General features: G+C 42.3%; 1 protein-coding gene across 1 annotated transcript in view; it reads right to left on the bottom strand.

Annotated features, from left to right (window-relative positions):
- stxbp5l (syntaxin binding protein 5L) overlaps nucleotides 1-19,001 on the bottom strand; it is a gene marked incomplete at its 5' end in the record, with an annotated part of 431,930 nt that overhangs the window by 358,855 nt on the left and 54,074 nt on the right. The window contains one exon of the mRNA XM_080753048.1: nucleotides 11,289-11,386. Coding sequence (XP_080609174.1) covers nucleotides 11,289-11,386 — 98 coding nt within the window. The remainder of the gene's footprint in view (nucleotides 1-11,288; nucleotides 11,387-19,001) is intronic.

Here is a 19,001-nt window from a genome sequence, read left to right as displayed (position 1 = left end):
GAGTGAAAGCCTAAGTAAGTATCCAAAAACACAAATACTGAAGTAAAGTACAGACACTCCAAAAATGTATCCTACTTAAGTACGGTAGTAGCGGTACTCAAGTAAACACACTTTGTCATTGACTGTCCACCTGCACACTCTGCACATGGTCTCTGTAGGGCTGTAGGTGTCCAAACCTGACAGTTTTCAGGATACAAATTCAAAATTTGCAAAAAATAGCAGATCTACAAGCTCAATGCGCATTGGATTTGCGCCGCGCTTTCGATCTTGGAGATCTGCTATTTTTTCTTATTTCTCTATTTTGCTATTGACTCTGCAGTGTGGTATATGGCATTCATTCACAAAAAGGTAAAAAACAGAGATAAGATGTCTCTGCCCCAACAGTGACAGTAGTGTAACAGTGTTGATTTCATCGACTAAAACTACGACAAAAAATGTTTGTCGACTGTGTTTTTTTTTCACTGACGAAAACTAAATAAAAACTAAATAAAAACTAAGCTGTGGTGACCAAAACTAAGACTAAATATATTGTCAATTTCGTCAACAAAATGAAAACTAGATTAAAACGTTAGGGAGGGACTAGTGGAGAAGAGAGTCATTTTATGTTTGGTTGCTCTCAGGTGTTGCGTGCTGAAAATAGCCGATCTACAAGCTCACAAGCTTGTAGATATGCTATCTTCAGCACACAACCAAGTGTCATTACGATGCCATCAAGGCCTGCCAAAATAACATTTTAGTCGACTAAATCATCTTATAGATTTAGTCGCCTAAAATCTTATATTTAGACTAAAACTAATACTTTTCATGTGACTAAATTATGACTAAAACTAAAAGACCTTTTATTCAAAAGACTATGACTAAAACTAAATCAAAATGTGCTGTCAAAAACAACACCCTCTGCCCTCCACACCTGATGCTTGTATAGCAGAGGTCTTCAACGTTTTCAGGCCAAGGACCCCTTAGTTGAGAGAGAGATAAAGCAGGGACCCCCACATTTTCATAGATTCCATATAGTTTCATTGTTTGACAGCACAATCGTCAGTGTATTGTGGATTCACGTTAATTTGTGTTTTCAGATATTTAACCACTTGAACCGTCAATACTTAATAAACTTGACCTTGCACTCTGTACTTAGTTTGCTCTTTTTCCCCTCTACACCAAAGCTCTTTGCCAAACATAGCCGATATACAAGCTGAATGGACGCTAGTGTTTAACATAAAAAAAGAGAAAAAAAAGTTTCTATCACACAAAGATTTGGAGGACCCCCTGTAGTAACTCTGAGGACCCCCTGGGGATCCCGGACCCCCTGTTGAAGACCCCTGTTGTATAGTGTTCCTGCTTTGTGAAGAGAAGCAGAACTCCGCTAGACGTTGTGCTGTAGGTATAATGGAGCTCCTGGCACAGACAGAAGCCTCCCTGACACCCGCCCACTGCAGAGAGCCTGCGTGCCAGCCCGCTGCACCACCCACCATGACATCATCATTATGCACCATTCACCAGAGCGAGCGGAGGCCCGCCCTGCGCTGCCTGGCTGTCTGTCCTCACTGAGACTCGTATTCCACAAACCACAACGCACGCACGCACGCACGCACGCACGCAAACACACACACACACACACACACACACACACACACACACACACACACACACACACACACACACACACACACACACACACACACACACACACACACACACACACACACACACACACACACACACACACACACACACACACACACACACACACACACACACACACACACACACACACACACACACACACACACACTGAGCGCATGCTGTTACGGAGGAATACAAACCCAGACAACGTACGATGCGTGTACCGTCTACTAGGGATGGGACGATACGCGATATTATCGTTTATCGTGATAAAAAAACACTCACGACAATCATATTGTGGAGATTTAATTTATCGTGATATCGTCCGTCATGCACTGGGATCAATTCACCTTTTATTTGCCGAGCTGCATATCCGGTACCACTTAAACCCTCTATAATTGGTAAAAGGTACAAACTTGACACATTATTTTTTTCACTCTATCAAATGTATTTGCCAAAAAATAGCCGTTGCAACGCGACACGTAGTGAGCTTGTAGATCTGCTATTTTTTGGCAAATGTTCTGCCCCAGGATAATGGATTTTTATTATTGCGATAATATCGTAAAACGCGATTTCTTTTGTCACAATAATCGTGATATGACATTTTCATATCGTCCCATTCCTACCATATACACGGCGAGGTTTGGGGTAGCAGTGGCCGCTTCTTAAACCCTCTTGTTCCAATAGGATGAAAACGGACCCGAGTTGCAGCCATGCTCGGGGGTGCAGCTTATTTTCACTCTCTACGACAAATCTCTTTGTTGATCTACAAGCCCACGACGCATAGAGTTGCGGCCCGTTAACTCCTTGTGGGGCTTATAACCGCGTCCATTTTCAGTGAATGTTTCCCCCAGAAGAGAGATTCTGAGGCTCAAGTGGTTAAGTCAGAGAGAGAGAGAGAGATGAATTTACAGAGGTTTATTGAGATAAAAGTATCCCTCTCATTCAGTGGTGCGAATATATCGTGTCCCGCTGTGCCTGCTTTGAAATGTAATTCAATGACTTTGCAACATAACGAAAAAACATCTCATGGATGCACCTGGGACGTACCCTCAGTGATGTAGCCCAAGCTCATCTGGGTTTTGGGTCTCGCAACATCATACCCCTCACCTGGGTGACCCAGCCGGGGTTCATCAAGTCCCGACTTACGTCCCAGTAGCTACCCACGATCAGTCCCATTAGGGAAAGACAGGACCAGTCACTCCACCACTCCAGAACTACTCTGCCAAGACTAGGAAAGGAAATCTGGCGCTTGGAAGGACTAGCTAGGCTCTGTGGATTTACTCCTGTCCGGGCCCCTCCTACGTCTCACCAGGTCCACTCCTGCTCTCACCAGGTCCAGGACATGTGCGTTGCACCATACTTCAGACTTAAGTACAGCTAGGAGACCCTGGCTTCTGTTCTATTCTATTCTAATGTGACGTGTAAACAATTTAGGCATCCAGACGCTCTTATCAAGAGTGACTTAAAGGGATATTCCACTTTCAAAAAACTTTTGGTCACTTTATCATCTAATCAGGCTTTTATGAACACCCTGAACAGTTTTTAATTTACTTCATTCAATATTTAGATATTTGATGTAAATGTTATCTGCCCCCCAGGCTCAGGGCCTCTCCACATACACACCCATTGTAACTTCAAACTCCATTTTAACCATGATAGATCATTAAAAACACCCATTATTTTTTCTGGTGACTCATACTACCCTCCTAATACGTGAGCAGGCTGTGTTTTCTCAATAACCTTTTTCATTTATTTTTAATAATTCTTTGGGAAAATGAGAAAAATTAAATACAAAACTAAATTATTAAAAATAAATGAAAGGTTTTATCGAAAAAACACGGCCTGCTTATGTATTAGGAGGGTAGTATGAGTCACCAGAAAAAACTAATGGGTGTTTTTAATGAATCTATCATGGTTAAAATGGAGTTTGAAGTTACAATGGGTGTGTATGTGGAGAGGCCCTGAGCCTGGGGAGGCAGACCCATGCAAGGCAGAGTTTCTTTGAAAGTGGAATATCCCTTTAATAATAATCACATACGCAGAAGGCAGAGAGATAGCGACTCAGGAAACTAGGATCCCAGGTAAACCAAGAACATAGCACCAGTCTAAACGATATAGTATACTGTTACATGAACCAAATGCCAGTTATCCCTGTGGTCACTTTTCTGAATAGGGTTGTGGTGTATAGCCTATAAAAGTTTGAGAACCCCTGCAATATACCATCAATATAATAACCTGCTAATTGAATGATGCCAAGTAAACATTTAACCTACTGCTGCATCAGTGAAACAATATACTAAGATTACGATACTAACATGTGAACAGGGGTGTTGCACCAAATTCTGCGCCCTGGGTACAAGGGTTCACTCACATTGTGTGCTTTAAATATTGGAAAATAGCATGTATACAAAATCACAGCACGGCACCGAGTGCCGCGCTGCAAGCTTGTAGATCTGCTATTTTTTTTTATTGTGAAAATGTGTGCGGAGTCTGAATATTTCAAATCCTTCTAAGTTTTTTTTTTTAAAACCTATGTTTCTATGTCAGTGGTGCTCAAACGTTTTAATGTGAAGGACCCCCAAAATGATATGTATTTGGCCATGGACCCCCATCTCAAAATATTTAGTTCCAGGGACCCCCCTGCAGAAGCAAAATTTTAGTTACAAACGTTCGCTTAAAAAATACATATATTCAAAGATTTGCACACATTTTCACAACTTTTCAAAAATAGCAGCTCTACTATCTGCTATTTTTCAATAGCTAAAGACAGGCCCCTCCACCTTGGGCCCTAGTAACCCAGTCCCACTTTTCCCCCCCTTGTGACGCCCCTGCAAGTGAATCTTTGGTGGCTGTTTCTGCTGTGGAAGACACAAAATGATATGTATTGTATAAAGTCCCAGGATCAAGCACATAACAGCGCCTCGGATCCCATCATATAACAGATTTGAAGTAACCTTTATATACAGTAGGAGTTCAACCAATGTTGCATTGAAAGATACACACCAGAACAGAGCCAAACAGCAATGGCATTGATTGCGACCATCAGGTCGCAATTACTATAAAAACCTCCACTGGCTCTCGCTTATCTCCCGGTTAGGGAGTCTTACTGGTTGAATACTATCTGTAAAAGAATACCTACTTCGTCGTACTACAGTGTTACACTAAAGTAGCTAAAATAGCAGATCTACAAGCTCAGAGCTTGTACAGCATATCTGCAATTGTAGTTATTTATATTCATTTTTCATTAAAGTGATAGGCTTAGTGCGTATATGGGGTTTATAAATGTGTGTACAGTATGTGTATGTACATATACACACATGTATATACCGGTATGTGTGTGTGTGTATGTGCGTGCGTGTACAGTATGTGTATGTGTATATAAATAACCGTTTTGGACAAGTTTTCCACCCGACAGCTACAAAAACAGGAGTCCTCTTCGGGATATTGTCCTGAGCTTACCTTCCTTCTTTGTCTCTCCCTCTTCCCTTCTATCCCTCCCTCCCCCCCACCCCCCACCCATCGTTCTCCTGCCAAGACCCCAGGAAGGTGCATTAGTGACAGGATTAGTGCACCCCCCCCCCCCCCCCAGTCTCTCCCTGTAATGAATTCCCCACCATGCCTCAGCCCCAAGTCTGCATCTAATGCCTCGCTCTCTATACTTAACCTGCACACACACACACACACACACACACACACACACACACACACACACACACACACACACACACACACACACACACACACACACACACACACACACACACACACACACACACACACACACACACACACACACACACACACACCACTATCTACTCAGTGATATTGACCTGACTTAAGGCCAGCAGTTCTGTTCTGAGCTGTGCTGCCCTTTTTTCCCCACAAAGAGTGAGTGGAACATGAATGGACACATTATAACGTAGACGTTATAACTAGATACAAACGCAATCAGAACCAGCCGTACATTTGTCACATGACAGCTTTACAGGTGTAAAACAATGGAACAGTGGGGGAAGTGTGTGTTCGTTTAGGGATGGGACGATATCAAAATGTCATATCACGATTATTGTGACAAAAGAAATCGAGATTTTTATCGAAATCCGGTGGAACATTTGCTAAAAAATACGCATTGCGACGCGTTGTGGGCTTGTAGATCGGCTATTTTTTGGCAAAGACATTTGATAGAGTGAAAAAAAGACTGTATCAAGCACATATATTATAAGTACCTTTTACCAATTATAGAGGGTTTAAGTGGTGCCGGCTATGCAGCTCAGCAAATAAAAGGTGAATTGATCCCAGTGCATGACGGAGGACGATATCACGTTAAATTAAATCTCCACGATACGATTATCGTGCAGGCATTTTCTCTTTTCGTCCCCCTAACAAATAGTGAAAATAGTTGTTCAACAAGCTCTGAATGCACGTTGAGAGGCAAGGCGAAGTGGGGGGATTATCTACAATATGGAGGGTATTCAGCAGCGAAGTGTGATGTCACTTCCGTGAAATGGCGTGAAATGTCGCCCTCTACGGGGTTCATGCTGGTATTGTTTTGTATTCAAATCGCCATTGAGGAATTTGCGATCACCGCATATAAGAACTGTGTTAAAAATATAAACACACCATGTGCGCGGACATGCTCTCAGCGACAGTCTGTCCCAGACACGAGTGTCTCTCTGTAGTTTCCAACATTTAGGACAGCGTTGATTACATTTTCTCTGACAACAGGCTATATCAGATATGAATGAATATCATAAACTATGCAGAACCCCCCCGCTGACAGAAACGCGCACATGGTGTGTTTATTTTTTTAACACAGTCCTTATATGCGGCAATCGCAAATTTCCCAATGGCGATTTGAATACAAAACAATACCAGCATGAACCCCCTAGAGGGCGTCATTACGCACAAATGACGACATGGCTTCGTTTCTCTATTAGTGTGGATATAAACAGGGCAAAGTAGAATTTGAGAAATAGACACTGTGAGGAGCATTTTCCTGGTCTTTGGGAGATAAATGGTTGTTTTATGGTTTAAAAGATTTGGAGAGTTAGGGTTACAATTAGAAAATGATTCATGGTGGGGTTAGGATCATACATTTAGAGGTTATGATTCAAGTTTTTATTCTTAGCTTCACGGCAGTTTCACGCAACCTGGAAATAGATGATCTGCTGTACAAGCTCACAACGGTGGGCTTTGTGTAGGTCTGCTGGTACTGTGTCACTACAGCGTTTGTCGATAGAGAAGGAATGGCAACCAAATTTAAATGCTGCAGGGTCCTAGCAAGTCATCAGAAAGTGTGTTTATTAACCGTAAAAAAAAAAAAAAAAAAAAGATGAATAAATACATTTCCAGTACATTTCCTGGTGCCTGCGTCATTTTGGGCAGCCAGGAGTATAGGGATGGCGCTCAAAACAAGGGCTCGATAAAAGCCCGGCTCAATAAGCAGGATCAATAAGGTGCTCATTATCAATAAAAAGTAACAAGCTCCATTCCTAGTCAGGAGCGTCAGTCAGATACTCTCGACTAAAATTGTATAATGTTTAGAGAAGTTGCCAAATACACATTTACGTAGTAGAATGGTTGATGAAAAAATATACTAATGGGAGATTATGTCAAAGAAAGGTGTCAAAAATGTGTTATTTTTGTAACCCATTTAGGCCTAGAATTATTGAATGCTTTAACCAGTGAAAAATAGCAGATATACAAGCTCACAGTGTGGCACCGAGTGCCGTGCTGCGAGCTTGTAGATCTGCCATTTTTGAAAAAGTCGTAAAAATGTGTGCAAATCTTGAATATATGTATTTTCAAAGCGAACGTTTGTAACTCAAATTTTGCTTCTGGGTGGTCCCTGGAACTAAATATTTTGAGATGGGGCTCCGTGGCCAAATAAATATCATTTTGGGGGTCCTTCACATGAAAAGGTTTGAGAACCACTGACATAGTAGTCTCTCAAGAACAGACCAACTGAGCTCCATTTAAGTGAAAAGGACCTTTTCTTTGACGATGGCTGGCCAGATTGCTGACATAGAAACATAGGTTTTTCAAAAAACCTTAGAAGGATTCAAAAGACGCTTAGAATCGGGTCAAAATTCAATTTTTAATTTTCCAAAATAGCAGATCTACAAGCTCGCAGCGCGGCACTCGGTGCCGCGCTGTGAGCTTGTGTATCTGCTATTTTTCAACAGTTAAAGCATAAAATAATGATACACAATAATCTGTACCCGTTCTAAATGGGGTAAATTGAAGAAGGAAAAAAAAACTACCAAGAATAGCTAGTATAACAAGTAGGCTATATTATGTGCGTGTGAGTGCGTGCTGCACAAACTGCAATGGCAGCCTCCCACAGCCCCCATAGAGCAGATCAATAACTCCATCTGAATGTTTAACTTTGGAGCTCCTGGAGATCAATGAAGGATTGTGAAAGTTTATGTTTGTGCCTTAGAGCCGGTGAGCCGCTGCCGACACAACACAATACACGCGCACGCGCACGCACACGCACACGCACACACACACACACACACACACACACACACACACACACACACACACACACACACACACACACAGATGGGAGAGTCCAGATAAACCCATCACAGTGGGGTGGAAAGCCTGTATGTCCAAAATCGGCCAAAACGTTTCAGGAAATGTAAAATTGGTACAATCGATTCCTTGATTTCACAGGGGACATTGTAGAATGCTGCTCATTAACCCTATTTTTAATTATTATTATTTTGTTTTTCTGTTCTATGCTTGCTTTTTACAGTACACAACCTTGTTTTTATCCTGTGGCAAAGGCATGATGGCACTGTTTGTGCCATGCCTTTGTAAACATTGAAAATGAGGGTCGACAAAGGTTGGAATGAATGAATGAATGAATGAATGAATGAATGAATGCATGGGGCTATTTTTGATATTTTTTAGGGTCTTTTATCCGAAACACTTGTACAACGGATTAAGCCATTCACTTATGAAAAAAGTGAAAATAAAACAAACATAAAAAGTAGAAATATTGTATAATATTGAGGTCTCTGCCCGTCAGCAACAAAAACATTAACAATTTCTGCTGCCGCTGTTTGCCTCACGACACCCTGTGGAGGACTTATCGTCTCTGTCGGGTGGAAACTGGTACTTTTCAGGATTCATATTCAAATGCAGCAAAATAGTGCGGGAAATTAAGTATATTTTTTGGAAGAATCGTTCGGTTGGTGATACAAGCACCAAATTTTGCACAAAGTTTCCTCTGGACCTATTTTTCCCAAAAAGCATGTTAGCCACTCAATTTCTTTTTGAAAGGGTTGGGGTCCCATTGACTTTCTATACAGTAAAATAATACAAAAACATAAATCTGCTTAAGTAGCATGTGAGGGGTCAAACTAGGGTTTTTTCATGCTCCTGAATCCAATGCAAGCATTTGTTTTGCACAAAAAAAACATTCATGGGCTTAAAAAGACCCCCACACTACTGTGAAAAGTGATGAATCATCACTAAACCATAGTTTCGTGGGGACTTTTTTAGCCCTTTCAAAAAGAAATTGAGTGTTTTACTAATTTCCCGGGCTGCAGATCTACAAGCGCTTAACATGTCGCTTTGAGCCACGTTTCGAGCTTGTGGATCTGCTACTTTTGATGCACTTGTGTGACGCTGCTGTAGCAAGTAGGGCGTTAATTTACAAAAACACAAAACCTAAAAAACATACACCAAAAGTTAGAATATGAGTTAAGAGGTTATCTTGAAAACCCATCCTTATTGGTGGACAGCTGCGAGATGGCTCAGGTGGGGGCGGGGCCATGTGGACCTCTTGCAGGGGCGTCAATTGGGTATGGCAAGGGGTATGCAGCTGCCATACCCTGGGTCCAGGGGGGAAAATAAAAGTTACTTTTAAATATAAACCCATGAATGTCTCTTTGTCTATCTGTGCTGGTTATTATGTTGTAAAATTACAGTAAAATAACTACAAATGCAAAATTTTACAAAATAGTTACTTAAACAAGGTATTATAATTCTCCACACTTGTATTCTCCCCATCTTGACAGAATGGTATATTCCCAGGTTCCGCAGGTCAGCTGCACAGGTGCAATGCAGTATTGTTAATTGTGGCACATTTACTAACATGCCAAGTTTAGCTGCGCTTTCAGAAATTGTGAAAATAGCCGATCTACATCATGCTCACAACGCCTCGCAGCGCGAGGCGTTGTGAGCATGTAGATCTGCTATTTTCACAATATAACCGTGTTATACAAAATGTAATGCCTCTCATCCATGACGACTCCCATCTTTGCCATACCCTAGCTTTTGCTGAACTGACGCCACTGACCTCTTGGGTTTGCAAAGTCACGTCCCACACGACTCCTTTCACTCAACAGCACAGTAGTCCACAATGTGTGACATCTCCAAAATGAGTCTGCATATAGACAGGCTCATTCAAATGCTCTCACGTTGCTAGGCGACAAGCCGCGGCGGAAAGCAACCGAGCAATGGTATGCTAGGTAACTTTCTGTTTGTAAACAAGGATTCAAGCTGTAAGGGGGTTGGGAACCCCTGCACTCCAGCATCTAAATAGCACAAGCACTTACATCTGCGTAAGTAGTATTATTGTATTATTGCACCTTAATATATTCAGCATGTCTGCATAACATTACTATCTATGGGCTTTGGAATCCTACCAACTTCACCCTCCAATTCAGGGGCCGTAGTATGTACGAAGTTATGACCGTACATACTAATGCAGAAAGAATACAAGGCGGCTATAACAGCCAGCACAGTACCTATGCAATACTAATGCAGGGGGGAAAGATATAGTGGATAGTGCACTGCCAAAGCCCTATAAACCCTATAATATGGTAAAATGCTGCAGATTTCACTGCGCGGCGCCTGCAATGAGCTACACGAGGCGGCGTATAAACGTCGGCAGCGAAGAACGAGACGCAGCGAAAGAGAGAGCGGGAGTTGCGACCTGCGCGTTGTGCGAGAGAAGAGGCCACAGCGAGCCGCGCTGAGAGCCAACACATGCATGAGATATGGAGGTCAGGAACCAGGAGAGGGACACAAACAAAGACAGACACTGGCAGAGGATGACAGGCATCTATTTAAATCCCAGTTGGAGGGGGGAGGAGAGAGAGAGAGAGAGAAACAGATTAAAGTAAAACAGAGATTGAAGGAGTGAGGGAAAGGGGGATTGAATAAAGAAATGCACACTGGCTGCTCAAGACGAGAGCGGGAAAGAGTGTGAAACAGCGTGCACGTATGTGTGTGTGTGTGTGTGTGTGTGTGTGTGTGTGTGTGTGTGTGTGTGTGTGTGTGTGTGTGTGTGTGTGTGTGTGTGTGTGTGTGTGTGTGTGTGTGTGGCATGTTTGTGGCATGTCAATGCCAAGACACCGGAGCATTCGTCAAAGATAAGCCTCTGTTACTGTAGCTCCACAGCCATTAGCCTCATTACACACAAAGGCTAGACAGACTGACAGACAACAGCTATTGATGACAGTGTTATCTCCTACCTTGCACCTTCTTCCTTCTCTTTGTCGCCGCGTCCAGGTGATCCCTGGGAAACGCAGTCTTCAGGGATGGAGAGGACATGAGGCTATAGGACAAGACAGGGCAGGGGGGCAGGGGAGGGAGGTGGGATGGAGACAGTGAGGTGGAAGGAACGGCGGAGGAAAGGATACATCCGTATGCCGCCTGACCGGGATCCGATGGCCAGGATCTTCTGCACGGGGTCGAAGGCCAGACACGTGGGCTGGTAGGGGAAGCCATGACGCACGGTCTGCACACAACACACACAGAGAGAGAGAGAGAGAGAGAGAGAGAGAGAGACACAGAGACAGAGAGAGAGAGCAAGGGGTTTTGTGAGTTGCAATGTAACACAGCTCTGTTTACACATTTCTAACAGGATTTGTATCCGCGTTCTGTTCCGTTTTGTTGTGATATTGTTTCCCGCTTCTCGTGGTTCACTTGAAGTTTTACTTTACCGCCGCCGCGTTCCTTTTATTTTGAAGTAACGTTCGTCCTAGAGTCTTTGTTTTCTGTCTTGTCTCAGAGCAGTACAGGGGAGGAGAGTAGCGCCACGCTTTGATCTCGCCGCAGACCGGAAGTTGTATTTCACTCGCTGGTAAGTAGACTAAATCACGTCTTTTTCGCCCTTTTAACGCATTCACAGGCCTGTCTAAGGTAGGCAACATTATTATTTCATGTAATCGGCTCTAGTCAAAGTTTAATGTAAGAAATTTGACTTTATTGAATTTTAAATGATTCACTTTATTGACTTTAAAATTGACTTGACGTGATTTAGTCTGCTTACAGCGAGTGAAAACGCCTCGGTTACAATGGAGCTGGACAAGGCTGAAGAGCAGCAGGAATATCACCAGACTCCAGTATTCTTTCCACGCTTACAATGGGAGTCAACGTAAGTTTCACAACTCTCTCTATTTATATGACACTGTCTTGTCTCACCTATCACTGTGATCGTTAATTTGAGTCACCGGTGTCCTGTTTGCCCGGGCCAATCCCTGCGTCGAGTCTCACCTGTGCCTTGTTAGTTTCCTGTGTCTGTGTTTGCCTGTCTGTTTCTGTGAGTGTTCAGCGGATCCCCTCTTACTTTTACCTGTGTTTGCTGTCAGTTTTGCCACCTTGTGTGATGAGAGGACAGGAGAATAAAGACTTCACACTTCCAGTTGGAGTCTGAGCTTCGGAAAACCCTGACAATGTGTTTGTTTTGTTCCACATTTGTTTTGGCAATGTAAACGTGAGAAAACAATTCGAGAATGCCATTAAATCATCATTAAAATGAATTGAGAGAGAGAGAGACAGAACAGTGAGGGAAGGGTCAAATCAAACTAACATCTCGTGTTTGTTGATGCATAAGAGAAATGTTTCTAATCATTTTTATTTTGCATTATTAACACATAACTGTTTTTAATGTGAGTTCATTTATTATATCCATCCGCAGCAGCTACTTGTATCTCTAAGCTAGCAAATCACTTTCATGATGATACTGATATGTTCATGCATAATGTGCACATGTAATTATGATGTGAACATGCACATCCTCAAAGGCTCATGATGCAAGTGTGCGTCCCTGCGGATGACACATTCCTGCTTTCTATGCTTCTTTCTCTAAAGCAAGGGTCTTCAACAGGGGGTCCGGTCCTCAGTTACTACAGGGGGTCCTCCACATCTTTGTGTGATAACCTATTTTTCTTATTTTTTTTATATTAACCACTAGAACCCTAGCATCCATATTCTGAGATCTTTAGCCCAAAAATAGCAGATCTACAAGCTCACAACGCCTCACGCAGCGCAAGGCGTTGTAAGCTTGTATATTGGCTACTTTCGGCCAAGAGGTTTGGTGTAGAGGGGAAAAAGAAGACTAGGTAAAGACTCAAGAGTGAAAGGTCACATTTTTTAAGTATCGATGGTGGTTCAAGTGGTTAAATATCTGAAAACAGACATTGGCATGAGTACAAAATACACTGATGATTGTGCTGTCAAACGATGAAACTATATGGAATCTAAGAACAGGTTGTGGGGGTCCCTGCTTCCTCTCTCTCTCTCTCTCTCTCAACTAAGGGGTCCTTGGCCTGAAAACGTTGAAGAATAGAATGCTTTAAAGCATTACATTGTTTTCTTTGCACACTACATATGTGACTATGTACCCTAGTATCACATCTGACGTTGCACCTGTAAGTCGCTGTGGATAAAAGCATCTGCTATATCACCAAATTGTTATTTGGTGGTATTATTTTATCTGACAGTTTAAGCTCTGAATAGCGTTGCTGTCGGGTGGAAACCTTGTAGGATAAGGATAAGTAAGGCTGCTTTAAAAAAACTTGAAGTGATCTTCAGTGTCATAATAGGCTACATTTTACTGGTTTAATCTTGTGGGTTACAGGGTTTTCTTGTGATCAAATGTTGATGGGTATTTTCCACAGCACTCGACTGTCATTGCACACAATGACTGTTTGCGCACCAAACATCCCCTTATTGAGTCTCGTATTTGGGACACTCAAGTATGCCCTTTAATCCATGCAAATGCCATATCCCATTTACAACCAGGATAAACTCGTATCCTGGCTATGAGATAGCCAGCATAAAATAACCCCTAATATTCTATTATTAGCCTACAGTACATTTTTGCGTTGTTGGAATTTCTGCTGGGTTTGGGTTTAGCAGTCTTGCTGCACACACGAGTTCATAGAAATTAGCCTCAAGAGAAGCACCAATATAATAGTGAATGAATGTTTCTATGACAATAAGACAGATAGTCAAGTCGCTTGTGTAATTTCTTTCAACTTTTCGGGGGATTATGAAAACAATATATTTTTGGGGCTTCAGAGTATAACAAATCAGAAAATCCATGATTCCATTTGCAAAATCCGTAGGGGAATTTTTGACAGCTGCTGAAAGTTTGTCTCATTCACTTACTATGCACTGTACTATAAAGGAAAGAAATACCCCCAAAAGATTTTTGGGGGTATTTTTTTTTTTTTTTGTAAGTGACTGAGACACAAACTTTCAGCAGCTGTCAAAAATTCCAAAAAGTCTACTCTCAACTACTATTGATAAAATATCTAACCAACAAGAGGTCATAAATAGCTTGGTTAAAGAGATAGCACAACTGAAAGCTCGGGAATGCTGAGCAAAAGGACCGGATTGACCAGAGCCGTTTCTGGGCCCATGGGGGCCAAAAAATAATAGGCCTAACATTTTTTATCGTTTTTTAATCCATTTTATAATGGAAATATATATATATATAAAGTATATATAAATGAATAAATAAAAAACGACAACAACAGGCAATGTATTTTTGCTATGTTTGATTTGTTCTTTTCTTATTTAAATAAAAAATGAAAACTTCCCCATAGGGGTGCTGTAACACCTGCAGCACCCCTAGTTCCCATGCTGTTCCCACGCTCCTGCACAGTGGCCACTGTGCCAAAACATCACATTCACTTTCTCTTTCAGCGGTGTGGAGATGCGCGGAAGCAAAGAAAGTCACCACAGTTTGATTTGATCATTGCTTTAGTCAATTATGAAGGGATTTTAAAAATTAAAACGTCTCCATATTGCTTCGGAAGTCTACTTCGCAGAGAAACCGTGGCCTTTGCGATTCGCTAATCGCCGGGATTTCACATCGCGATTTCGGTTTGAAAACGATTAACCATGCAGCACTAGTTCTTTTCTGCTGAGGAGGGGGCGGTGGGGGGCCTTTTTGGTCGGCGGGGCCCTATGCAGAGTGCGTAGTCTGCGTATACGGCCCGCCGCCGCTGGGATTGACACACTGGAAAGTAGGGTTGATGAGCTAGATCAGTACTCGAGACTTTATTGTCCGAGGACTGGGTCTTCAACAGGGGGTCCGGGACCCTTAGGGGGTCCCCAGAGTTACTACAGGGGGTCCTCCAAATCTTCCAGACTAAGTACAGAGTAAAGGCCTCTCCATACTTCGACCGAAATGTTCGGTGAGTTGTGTTTTCCGACGTGCAAATTTCCGAACTCTCGTTCGGTCCAATGCTTTTCAGAAGTCCTGAGGGATATAATATTATGGTAGAAAAGGACCTTTTGACCGAAAACGGCGGTTTCGGTCAAAGTATGGACAGGCCTTAAAAGGTCAAGTGTATTAGGTAATGACGGCTCAAGAGGTTAATATCTGAAAACACAAATTGACATGAATCCAAAATACACTGATGATTGTGATGTCAAACAAAGAAACTATATGGAATCTATGAACAGCTTGTGGGGGTCCCTGCTTCATCTCTTTCTCAACTAAGGGGTCCTTGGCCTGAAAACGTTGAAGCATTAGACCAAAGACTGACAATCTGACAATATGGGAACAATCATGATCTGCATCATCTCCCCTTATTCACTATCCTTCATTCTATCTTTTACTATTCTATTCTCTCTGTTTCTGGTATTCCTGTTTAATTAGGCATAGCAGTGAAGATCGAGAAAGGATGAGATAGGACAGAAGGAGAGAGGATGACATGAAATAACTGGTTGGGCCACCAGGGTGCCGCCCCTCAAGTTGTTCTTAAACAAAGGAATCTTTGTACTCAGTCGGCCTGTTATTTATTTATGGCGGTGTTCAAACAGCAGCGTTACACATCAGAGCATGAACAAAGACGAGGCAGAGAACACTATCATCCCAGACAGAATCAGGGTCAGGGCTGATCCACACAGCATGAGATTCTTCTTTTATATGAACAAGCGCCAATACGTGGCTTGGCCATTCAGGCCTATATAGCGTGTGCGTTACGGCGTCAATTGAGGCATCAGGTGATGGCAATGGCCACGCCCTAGTGTTGCGCATGCAACCTCAAATTACATTATTTCATGCACATTGTACCATTAATTTATTAACCACTTTCAATGTGGCATCCCTATTTTGGGAATATTATTATAGGCGAACATTTTCAAACATGTTCTCTTTTCGCTACCAAACAAATAGTGAAAACAATGGATCTACAAGCTCTCACCGCGTCGCCAAGCGACATGTTGAGAGCTTGTAGATCCACTATGGGGCAACCATGCCGCTCCATCAACTGTACTGGGGGTCACGTCACTGTCAGTGAAGACCATTCAGGAAAGCAACGTATTTCAAAAGTCCAATATGATAACATATTTGCCTGGCATTAAGACGGACAAATAGTGGAAGACAGAAGGCTCTGCAGGTCCAACAATAAAAACAATTATACAAAGGAGCACTGTGGTAATCTGTTAAAGCAGTGTTAATGAATTATCTTGTAATCGGAACAGCGCATCCATCCTGTAACTAATCTATCACCTATCTCACTCTCTCTCTCTCGCAATTGACTTACAATGAGCAATAAGCAATGTACTCTATATGTAATGTACATAGAGTACAGAGAGACAGCTAGTGTAGTGCCTCAAAAAACTAGGATACCAGGTAAACCAGGAACCTAGCATCAGTCTAAAGAATATGCTCTCTCTAATACAGCGAAGTGAAACACAGAATGAAACATCATTTTATTAGCAATGTTTCCTTCCCCTGAAACATCAGATTTGACTGTAATCCTTTGAAATCCGTTTGAAAGTGCTTCTCCTTAAGTGTGCACAGCTCTACCTGGACAATAAGCTTATATCATAATACACTTTATTTGTGTAGCACTTTTCTTACATATACAATACAGCCCAAAAAGAAAGAAAATGAACAGATATACAATATACAACAAAAAGAACAAAAGAATTAGCAAAGTGATGTACAATATAGTAAAAAGGAACCAACATATTCAAAAAACTGAATAAAATGTCAATTCAAAGTTAAATTAAAGAGATACTGGCTTTTAACATGTATTGACCTTGCTTCCCTGATTTCTTGACATAACAAGTAGGTCGGGAGTGGCTTATTGTCGGTATCAGCCGGTAACACGCGGGAGTCTGTCCCCGTTACAATGCGCTAGACCCCTGGGAGATGGACTGCTGAGGTGGAGCGCCACACCTACCATCAGCTCCCAGTACTTGCCGCACGACTTGCCAAGCCGTGCTACTCATACGCTGAGTTGGCGGTGCCCGGAATCGAACCCATGACCTTGCGGTACAAAGGCGAGAGCTCTACCGACTAAGCTACCCGGGCACAGGGAGGAATAATTAATACATGCAGCATCTCAGTCTTTTAGACAGTTTGTCTCTCTACTTTTACCTGTATGTATTCTGTGTTTCATACTGTACTACTGCTGCTGCTGCTGTTGCAGCATTTCCTCATATCAACAATTATCCTTGTTGTCACAACATCTTTGTCATTATAAAAAGATACAACCGTCTTGCGTCTTACCGGTCACTTAGGCCTTGTAAATTATCGTGTGTGTATATCTACAGATTGTATTGTGCGTGAGGGAGAAGAGGGACTTCAGCACCAGAAGTAGTGGACAGCTCCAGTGAATACAAGTCAAGGTTCTATTTCGGCACCATCACTAGTGGACAGCTCCAGTGGATAAAAGTCAGTGCTCTGTTTCTGCACCATCTGCAGTGGACAGCTCCAGTGAATACAAGTCATGAGTCTATTTCAGCACCATCTGTGGTGGACAGCTCCAGTGAATACAAGTCATGGTTCCATTTCAGCACCATCTGTGGTGGACAGCTCCAGTGAATACAAGTCACGGTTCCATTTCAGCCCCATCTGTGGTGGACAGCTCCAGTGACTAAAAGTCAAGCCAAGGTTCTTATTATTCAGCATCATCACTAGTAGGCAGCGCCAGTGAATACAAGTCAATGTTCTGTTTCAGCACTATCAGCAATGGACAGCTCCAGTGAAAAAGGTAAGGCTAGGTTCCATTTCAGCACCTTCAGTAATGGACAGCTCCAGTGAATATAAGCCTGGATTGTACTTCAGCACAAATGTTTATGGACAGCTCCATCAAATTAAAGCAGTGCAGAGTTCAGCCACATTACTACCTCACTACTAGAGTTCAAAACAGGTCCTTTTAGAACTCTTTTTTTGGAAGAAAATGAATGACCGACCCAAACCGGGTCTGAATTGGGCCGGCCTGAACCGAGCAGCGAGCACGGTCCAAACGATGACTTAAATTTTAGGCCAGAGACTGGCCCAAAAGTAAAAAGATTATATATATTAAAAAATGCCAGAAATAGCTGTGTGTGTGTGTGCTGAAGAGAGTCATATAATGCATGCCACACGCGAGAGAGAAAAAAAGAGAGAGCGATAAAGAGAGGGAGGGAGAGAGACTTGACATAGTCGCATCTAATCAACTTCTAGTAGGTGAATACATTTATGTGTGAGGACCGCCGTGACTCTGTTTAGAAGACAAACGTGCGCACACACAAATATAAATCAAACATCTCACCATACGCTATAGGCTAGGCAATTTCGTCAACAAAATAAAAACTAGACTAAAACATTAGGGAGGGACTAGTGGAGAAGAGAGTCATTTTATGTTTGGTTGCTCTCAAGTGTTGCGTGCTGAAAATAGCCGATCTACAAGCTCACAACGCGTTGCGCTGCGACGCGTTGTGAGCTTGTAGATCTGCTATTTTCAGCACACAACCAAGTGTAAAATCAGTCATTACGATACCATCAAGGCCTGCCAAAATACATTTTAGTCGACTAAATCAACTGTAGATTTAGTCGCCTAAAATCTTATGATATTCAACTAAAATTAGACTAAAACTAAAGGACATTTTATTCAAAAGACTATCACTAAAACTAAATCAAAATTTGCTGTCAAAAACAACACTGGTGTTCACGTTTTAACCCATTTAGTGCTCCAGACATGAACGGGTTAAATGTCCAGCGTGCCTCTCGCAGGCTCCATACGCTGCCGTTCTCTTATTTTGAAGGCCAGAAGTCCATAGCGTAAACACATCCGGTTTGACGTCATGACGTCATTCAACGGAAGCGATCGTCACCCCAT

Source organism: Nannobrachium achirus (genome assembly GCF_963921795.1).
Source record: "Nannobrachium achirus genome assembly, chromosome: 22".
Classification (NCBI taxonomy): Eukaryota; Metazoa; Chordata; class Actinopteri; order Myctophiformes; family Myctophidae; genus Nannobrachium; species Nannobrachium achirus.
This window is presented reverse-complemented; position numbering and strand designations above follow the sequence as displayed.